This window comes from Malurus melanocephalus, unplaced genomic scaffold (assembly GCF_030028575.1).
Source record: "Malurus melanocephalus ecotype Western Australia unplaced genomic scaffold, MMel_1.1 scaffold_257, whole genome shotgun sequence".
Lineage (NCBI taxonomy): Eukaryota > Metazoa > Chordata > Aves > Passeriformes > Maluridae > Malurus > Malurus melanocephalus.
The window spans coordinates 935766-945673 of NW_026623489.1; the positions used below are offsets into that span (position 1 = coordinate 935766).

Sequence of the window (9908 nt, forward strand, 5' to 3'; positions counted from 1 at the left end):
CTTAGCCATATGAAATAGAAAGAATGACAAATTATTTCAGATTTCATTTTTTCTTAATCTAATGAAAAAAATTGATGTCAAAGTATTTTTCTTGTCAAACAAACTTATAATTAAAAATCTCCTGTCATGTATGTAGGCAGTACCTTGAAGTACTTAGGCTCATTTCCCTCCAGCAGCTGCACAGGGTGTAGGTTCTTAATATTAGTGCCTAACAAAAAAAGGTTTGGCTTGCTCACAAAGGATCAGAAGTATATTTGTAATTATTTTTAAATATTCAGGATGAAACTATTTGTCTCATTTACACTGTTGATCTCACAAGACAACCAACTTGACTAAGATGAAGATGATTTTACCATAAAAATGAGGTGGCATTACATATGATGTGTTCCTAATACATTACTACAACTTCTGAGAAATTCTTTTTTCCTCTGACCAAAATGTATCTTCCCAAACTTGGTATCATCATATAAATTATAAAGGTGTTGAAGATAACATTCTGARACAGTAACTTTTATAAGGGGTTCTCTAAGTTGGTATCACTCAATAACCAAAGATTCTGGTGTTTTTTGAAGGACAGATGAAATTTTACCTTTTCTTAGACAGTTACCCAAGTTTGCAGTAAAGTTGCACTTTAAGATTTCCTGTTTTACTTTGGGTCAGACTGTACAGTGGGGATGGATTCTGAGCTCTGTATGTGACAATGTYTGGGAGCAACAATCTCTCTTAAGTGGCAATTCCCAAGAGCAACAAGGGCAGATGACTTYCTTTCCAAATGTTCAGGTCTGTTCCGGTGGCAGATTGAAGCCATTAAAAGAACTGCTCAACCATGTCAAACATGCAGTTCCACGTGCGSTGCCACGGTCACACAGAAATGCTCAGAAGCTGTTGCTTGCAATAATAACACAGATCATAGTAATGGACAATTTTTGCTGTGAAAATGTTGATTCTTCAGCTGCCAAGCAGGACGTGAATTGCTTTAAACTTCCACTGCAAAACCGTAATGTATTTCTCATGATGGGGAATGGCAAAGAAGAGCTAAGCACATGGTCTGTAAGGAATGCAACAGCTTTGACCTGACACTCAGGCTTGGAAATACTGCTCAGAGGGTAAGCTCTGGTATGGCAGATGAGAAGAGCCTTCTTCTGCCCCTTCAGCACTGATCTGTCTCCTGACTGGTTTTTGTGTCTTCAGCAGTGCTTTCTTTAGAACCAACTCTCCCTGAAGTGCCAGTGTTTACAAAAGAAACCAGCAATCATGACTGAAAGTGATCTCTTGAGAGTCTACTAAAAGAAAAAAAATTATTCTGAACCTTGATGTAACAGCATCTGTTCCTTTCCAAGTAGGTTTTTATACACATGAATTACAAACAGATAATAATTTATTTTTCCCTTTTTTATTACCAGTTGCTTTTGTGGTCATTTGCTTAAGTAGAATTTGACACTCCTTGGGTCACTTAGAAACATGCCATYAAGCCCTAATGACAGGAAACAACGACAAAGCCATCACTACCTTATAACCCACACCACACTATATGTGAAATGACTGCCTGAATCGGTCTTCCATGGTTTCCACAGTGATGCAGAACAGCTAATCCAGTGCAAATGGGTTTTTTTGTCAGCAGGAGGAGTGAATTATGCTATTAATACCAATAGAACAAAGTTAGTTAGACACAGTATGTCTGGCACTGGAAGAAGCAGTGCCTGTCTGCCACACAGGTGTTATAYGATCTTGCTTAATGACTTCATGTTACTTTATTCAAATTAAAAACSGTCACCCTGCATCTGAACAGAGTTAAGAGATCAAGACCAAGAGAAAGCCAGCTTTGGTCTTAGGTTCTCCATCTGCAATATTCAAATGTATCTAAATTCTCATCAGGTTATAATCATTAGAAGTAAACTTTTAAAATTTAATCTATCATTCTTACAAAAATGAAATGATATTTCAATATAAGATTTAAAAGTACTGTGAAGTAACTTTGAAGGTGCTTTAAAGAGGTTGTTACAGATTGCAGTCTTGCAAAATCTGCCTTTGCTTTTCTATTGCACAAGGGCACCASACACATATTTGTGTTCGTGGATTCTGCTAGGCTGCAGTGCACCTGAAAGTGTAACTCAGAGCACACACATCCCAAAATTTTCATTGTCCTTTAAATTCTTTCTTGTACTAACGTATAAGACCCCATGTAATTTAAAATAAGCATTTTAGGTAAATGAATGGATACATAATTAACCTCAGTGCTTCAACTTTGAGTCTGTAGAAGACACCAAATATTGTTTATCTGTAGAGATGAAGTAATTGTTACAGCTCTAAAAGAACCTCTGGGGAAAAGATGAGTGCATGTTCATGCACAATCATTTTTATCTGTGTGCATCCACAGCTGTAACAGTCTTAATTCCTGAACTGACTTAGCAGTCTTATTTAAAGTAATTTCTATGACTCTTTAAATACCTTGCACTCCTGTTACTTACCTCTATCAGCAATGATATTTCTTTAGAAAGACAGAATAGCTTAMCATAAAGTGCTTGTGCAGGGAGGCAGCAGGATTTTATCAATGAAAGGACAGAAAATTGCTCCTTTCAGCCACATGTTAAGGACTGGACCCTTAATCATCTTCCACAGTTAGGGGCCAATACTGATTAATGCATCAGCATTTGCAGAGACTGATTAAATCAGTCCCAGATAGGAAGAAGTTTACCAAACTTTCTAGCATTTTAGWTTCACACAAAATAAAACCATTTAAGGCATCTGGACAATTTCACAGAATCAAGCCTTGCTTTAAATGAATTTAGCAGCCACAGTTTAAAATGTATTAGTATGTCTCAAAATCTGAAGAATGTCTTGTCTATTGTACAAGAAACAAGCTATTGTACAAGAAACAATATAAGGAACACCAGTTATTACTAGGTTGTAGAAAGGACTATGTAATGTTTGTCACTCCATTAAAAACCAAAAGTGTCTTGAACTACATCACTCTACGCAGGAGAGCCACCTAACTTTAGGCATTTACATCTAAGCTAATTAAAAACTGCCTTTACAGTTAAYGTTGAAAATCAGGCATATACCTATGACCTATTTCATTCTAAGATAGAAATACTTTCCCGTGTTTGTGAGATGCCAGTAAGCTGTTTTAGAATTATGAGTGCTGACTACACAAATACAAAGCCTCCTTGAAGAATAATTATCAAATAAATCTGATTTTTTAAACTAGGTCACCACAAATACCTGATAAAGCTTAATCCACAAAACTGCACATTCCTTGCTCAATGGTTTTACATTCACATCCAAATGGCTTCACCCATAAGAAATAGTTTATTTTCTACATCGTTTGCAAAATTTATTTTTAGCATTCATTGTAATGAATGACAGAGGCACATTCCAACAGAGTACCACAGCTGTTTAAAGAATGAAAAACAACCAGTCAGTTTTCCCTTCACAACATGACGTCTCATAACAGGATTAATTCTACAAAGAAGTGCCTATTCTTCAAAGTAATGCAGCAACACTTGAGCCTATTTAACAGTTATTGTAGGCAGCCTCCATCAAACAGGTTAGTATTATTTTTATAGGACAGCCATCCAGAAACTTTTGAAGACAATGTCAATATTTTAATAGCTGTTTCCAAAGGTTTGCAACAATGTGGTAGCGTTGTTCTGGCAGGCACAGAATTGTTTAGAAATTGGTCTCTGATCTGCAGTGTTATTGGAATAGGGCGAGTGTTAGCACACCCAACTTAGCCTGGTCAGTCTGAAACTGAGGGGGAAARATCAGTAAAATGTTCTGGGGTTTTTGTTGGTTAATTTTTTWAAATTTTATTTTATAAGTAGACAGTTAAATGTATTTCAAGCCACTCACAGGCTTTCGATTAAAACACTTCTTTAGGTGACCCATATTTCCTTTACAGAAAAAGGTCCTCGCATATGCTGCAAGAGTTATCAAAAGGACCAAAAAGAGGGGAAAATGTTCCTTGAAACACTTAATTAAAAACTTGTAATAAGCCTACTAAGATGGTAATCAACAGAGTTGAACAAAATCTGCAAGAAACAGTCTAAAATAAAWACACAAATGCAACTAAATTTCAGATTCTTTTATCAAGTCTTAGAGTTTGCATGTAATACTTTTCTCCATCAATTAAAATACATTATTTCTTTTGATAAACTAGGTACATTAATCTTATTTGTGATAGAGTTCTCTTTCAAACTGTAGGGTGCACACTGTATGCATAATCCTTTCTACCACTCTTACTTAATATGAGTGTTAAGAAAATTTTCTTAGGCGTTCCACACACTTTCCCCATTGTTCAGTGATCACTGATGTGCACAATCTCTGCCAAAAGTTGTCTACAGGGAACCTTGTATGTTTKAACGATGCCAACAGAAGAAAGATGACCCAGAAATTCCCTTCTACAATGTAAGAGTCACAGGAAACAAGGAGCAGGGCAGAGATGTTGTTAAGCCATCAAACATAGGAAATCCAAARCCATTTGGAGCTATTGGTTCATTGTTAACAGCTGCAGTTGTCTTTAAGAATGATTCCAAGCTTTGTACATAAATGGAAAGTTACTTACAACAGTAGAAGAGTTCAGTTAATATCATCATTGTCCATCTTTCAGTATTTCTTACTTAAGAACACTCAGGTTTGGGGTCTGAGCCAGATTACATCTTTTGTATTGGATCTGGCTGGCTTACCATTTAATTATAGGTTGTTTTTTTTCTGTAGGAAAAATAAGGCTCCAAAAATAAGATTTTTGGATGGCACTAGAAGCAACTACTGCAATACATTTAAAGGCGATAATAGATTTTAAAACAGGCATTTTGGAAGAGCTACAGTCAACAGAGTCCAAATTTTTTTTAATGCAACTTGCAATACATTAGGTGCCTAAAGCTCAATTTAGGGCAACATCAATGCAGCAATTACCATGAAAAACCTTAACGCCCCAAGGTAGGGACATCACCTCTTGACCAGAGGTACTACTCCTGGTCCTTAAAGAAGTTAGTCAAAGCAACAGCAATGTATGTTGAAACAGGAATAAGCCACACCAYAATCAACATTCTTGTTACTTAACATAACTACATCAAATTTTTCAAGCCCCCAAGGTGAAATGGCTATTCACTAGCAGATACTACACAATTCATTAATGMAACTTTATAGTGACAGAAATGGCAAGGCGCACATCAGGAAGAGAAATACATTGGCACTATTATCCCAAAGGTGAGTATTTGTGACTTTGTTTCAGTTAGGAGAAATGTTACAAAACTGGAAGATTTAATTACCTAATAAAACAGGTCTCAGCAAAATATATAACTAAGATTCTTCTTACAATCAATTTATGTAAGCCAAAAAGCTAACCTTACATCTGTTATTGACAAAAGACCAATGCTTTTAGCCCTGGAAGCTACTAAACTGAAGTATCCACACATCTGAAATTCTCAAGTAAAGTCCCATTAAATACTGTATATGGTATTAGACATCCAGGACTAAAAATTCTGCCAATGGTTTAAGAATAAAAGTTCACATTTAAAAAAAAAACAAACATGTATAGGATTGTTCTTCATAACACTTCTTATCCAGAAATCAAACAACATCTGTTATAGTTATGGGGTCCCAATATGCCTTTTTCAAGCTACAGAAATTTATATATAGTATCTATTAGCAACACAGAACTGATTTAGCATTCTGTTTAGAAAGCATCTGCTCAAAGCTGAAAATCTAGATGACAACATTAACAGTGTTAAAAGTGCTTCTCCAAAGAATATACTGTTCATATACATACAGTCTCAAAATACTTCATGAACTCTGAAATGGTTGTCTAAGGAGGGAACTTCATCAGCAAAATGCAGTTGATCATTTATTTCCACACCAAATTCGTCAAGTATCTGTACAAATTTCTTATGCTCTCTCCCAATCCATGACCTCATTGAGTCAAACACTTGGTACGGTGTAACGTGAGCGTGAACTTCAATTCCTGTCTCTGCAAGTTCTTTCAGTATTTCAGGGCAGGTAACCCAAGTATTGCTTCCTCCCGAGTGACCACCATCCAGCCAGTAAAYTGCTTTTATGTTTTTTAAGAAGGCATCTATATTCTTGTCTTTTTTAGCTTCCTTCARCTCATAAAGCAGCTGGTTCAAAACCACACAGCCTTTACTGAAGCCAATCAAAGTAAATGATGATGCACCTACYGCAGATGGTACCATGAAGTTCACAGCAGAATTATTAGAGCATTCACAATCTCTCTCCCTTTCTCTGGATGAACAGCCATTTGCTGTAGGAACAGACTGCAGCTGTGATTTACAAGCAGMTATCTTTGCATCCTTGCTGACACCATGCACACTTTTCTGGGACAGCAGAATATTCTGAGAGAGTCTGAATGCATTAACCAGCAAAGCATGGAGRTGCTTGAAAGCTCCAAAGTCAGTGCTGTGCTCTGGTGCTCCAAACATGTTACTTGTCACAAAGTTGTCATAACAACTGAATTTGTGCAGGTGCATTCGAGAACACTTTATGACCCAAATAAAGCTATTGGGGAACCGGTGAGCAAGTATGGTAGCAACATTTTCAAAACTCCAGTGTTCCCACTGAAAGTTTTCTGGGTGGCAAGACATGACATCATGATAGTTCTGAAAAATAATTTAAAAAAAAATAGAAAAGATGCTTTACTTCATTGTGAAAAGATTCAGCTCCAATGTACTCACAGTCATAAGAAAGGACTGTAAGAGAAAAGCATGCATTAGAGCAAAACAATTGCTGGGTTTGCAGAGCAAGGAACAAGGAACACATTAAACTGGTATATTTCAATTTGYTTACTTGACTTTATATTTTACCACGTATTTTTAATACCCCCAGGATCAATACAATGAATTCWGCATATGAAAATATGCATAGTTTTTGTTTACTTCACACCAAAAGAAAATTAAAGTATTATTCATCTTAGTATGACACAGAAGATGTAATTTTACTTTCTTATCTCCATCTACAGAAATAGTGATTATCTTACTACAAATYCAAAATAGACTTAAAACTTTGTAGCAAGTTTTCTGGATCTTATATAGAAAAAAAGAACCCTCTCATTCAGCTGTAGGATTTTTTTTTTTATTGCCTTATTCACACCCATTAAAGGCACAGATAGAAAGAAATTAATCCCCAAGTCATGAATGAACCTCATGTCTGAAATCTAAATGGCAAAGAATACTAGTTTGTTTCTTTTACGAAGGAATAATGAAGCCATATCAGCAATGCCAGTCAGACAGCTTTTCATAGRCCATCCCAATCCTTAAAATTCAAAYACACAAAATTCTGCATTTTTACCTGACAGATGGCCTTTTTCCTTGAAGAAGAAGGTAGCACCCCTGCTTTTGAGAAGCAGTAATGACAATTGAGATTAGCTGGCTACCAGAGCACATTATAAAAGAGAGGTTAACCACATACTCAGGGACAGCACTTCAGAGTCTCTCTGCAACTTCTTGTCAACTCAAGAACCACAAGTGCCTTCCACTGAGAAAGCGCCAGTGCCTGCCAAATTTCCACAGGACAAGCTACAGGGATGTCTGTACACCTGCACAGTGGCATGGTGCTCTGCCTGGGGAGGACAGCTCAGCATTTTAGGGTTTTGTTGTCTTGTCTCCACTGACACTCCCTGCCACGCTTTCAGACACTGTCACAAATGTCACCCTCAGGCAGTGCTACAGTGTACAGACAACTGAACTCTGAATGGTTCAGTTATGAATGGAGCTTCTGAAGGGACACAGGGGCACAAGTCCTGTGAGGAGCAGCTGAGGGAGTTGGGGTGTCCAGCCTAGACAAGAAGAGGTTCGGGGGGGTCGGCCCTTATTACTCTCTACAACTCCCAGAAAGGAGCTGTAGCTAATGGGGGTCGGTCTCATCTCCCGGGTGACCAGCAATACAAGAGAACATAGTAAAGGTTGTGCCAGGAGAGGTTTAGKTTGGACATTMGGAAGCGTTTATTCACAGAAAGGGTGATTAGATATTGCAATGGATGCTGGAGTCACCGACCCCGGAGGTGTTGAAGGGAAGACTACACATGGCACTCAGTGCCAGGGTCTAGTTGACATAGCGGTGTTGATAGGTTGGATTAAATGATCTCCAACCTAAGAGATTTTGTGATTCTGTGAAAATGACTCGACTGCTCTCCACTGCTGCAGCAGCTCAGGCTCCCGGAGGGCCCATTCCCGCTCGCTGTGCGGGACAGCGAGATGCTGCGCTGGCCGCGGCGACAGCCGGACAATGCCCACCCTCACAGCCCTTCCTCCAGCACCGCTTTCCCGCTCCCGCCCTGAGGCCGCTCCGCCGCCATCGCTGGCCGCCCGCMCCCGCGCCGTACCTGCACGTCCCCCGGGAAGTACACGACGTGGTGCTGCGGCGACGGGGCCGGGCCGTGCGGGGCGGGCGGCGGCAGCAGCAGCAGTTCGTTGGCGCGGTGCGGCTCCGCGCCCGGCACCTCGGGCAGCCGCAGCCAGGGCGGGCTGAGCCGCGCCGCGGGGAGCCCCGCACCACCACCACCGCCACCACCGCCACCGCCGGCAGGTCCCGCGGCGCAGGCGGCCGGCGCCCCGCAGAGGCTCATGGCGCTGCCCAGGCAGAGCGCGGCCGGGCCCGCCAGCCCCCGCAGCAGCGCGGCGGCGCCCAACGGGCAGCGCCGGCTCATGGGACCGCGGCTCCGCTCAACCGCCCGGCCCGGCCCCGCTCCGCGCCTGCGCACCGCCGCCCTCCGCACGACAGGGACCCGGCAGTGGGCGTCGCACGTGCACCCGCGTGCCCGCCCCGCCGTGACGTCACGGGCTCTTCAAAAGGCGGCGGCGGGAAGCGCGCGGGGGCYGTGAGGGGATTGAGGCGCTCGCGCTTCCCTCAGGGCTGAGCTCCCAAATCCCGAGGGGAACCGGGCCAGGAGGCGCCTTGGAATGGGGAATGGCCGCAGAAAATCTCCTCTGCGGTAGTAAAACCCCAGCGCGTCTGGCTGTAGCAGTTACAGCACCGGCGTGGTGAGGGGAGGTGGGTCTAGCTCTGCACGTGGAATAGTTAATTTCCAGACCGGGAGGAAGCGTCTTCGTTTGTCTCCTAAAGGTGCTGGTTGTATTAGCAAAAAAGAAAAGAGGTAGCTTGGAAATATTCGCTTTACTTTGATTACACTAGTGCTGCTAGATTGGACATGTGTGATGTTGAGRAGCTCTGTGCTTTTTTACATGATGAAACAAGGAAGAAAGAGCCTTTATCCCTAAGCATTCCCCATTCCTTTGTCTAGAATTTTGAGATTTCACATATTCATTCCTTTGTTTTATTTTCCTAGTCTACTTAAAAACGCTTGTATACAAACCAGATATCAAGCCTGACTCCCACTAGCTGAGCCAGTCAAGAAATTAGAGTTAATTGAACACTAATTGCCTAATCAAGTAATCAAACTATTGGCTGGTTTCTTCTGAATTTGTTGGAAAATTCAACAAATTAGAAGAAATATGGTGATATTAAGGTTATTTGTTAGTGTAGCAAGCAAGAAACAAGAGGAACGCTTTACAGAGGCTTATTTTTTTAAATATAAGCTCTCGTCTGCATGTTTTTGTGTGGACTGCTCATGGAGGTTCAGTTTGTGCTATGATGTAGTCATAGACAACTGAACTCTGAATTGTTCAGTTATGAATGGAGCTGCTGAAGGGACCRGGGAAAAATAMGCTTGTATTTTTCCTGAGTATGTCTTTGCGCTCATGCCAGAGCAAAATCAACAGTTCTTATGTTCTAAAGCTCATCTAAAGGCTTTTCCAAAGAGCAAAGATGCACCTTGTCATTGAGGGTCCCCATAGACGCACAGAAGAACATCGTGTTGTGATACATACTTGAGATTTTGTTGGTTTGTGTGTAAGCAATACAAATTTTTTCCTCAGTTGCAGAAATCAGAACAAGAT

The 9908-nt window shown here is 40.7% G+C and overlaps 1 protein-coding gene across 1 annotated transcript; it reads right to left on the reverse strand.

Moving 5' to 3' along the window:
* Positions 1–528: 528 nt before the first annotated feature.
* On the reverse strand, positions 529–8681 carry CUNH2orf69 (chromosome unknown C2orf69 homolog). Its single transcript, XM_057375741.1, has 2 exons — positions 8336–8681; positions 529–6614 (listed from the first exon to the last, which is right to left on the reverse strand). Exons 1-2 carry the CDS (start codon positions 8657–8659, stop codon positions 5775–5777), a joined length of 1164 nt encoding a protein of 387 aa, XP_057231724.1. The 5' UTR covers positions 8660–8681; the 3' UTR covers positions 529–5774.
* Between the last annotated feature and the right edge of the window lie 1227 nt (positions 8682–9908).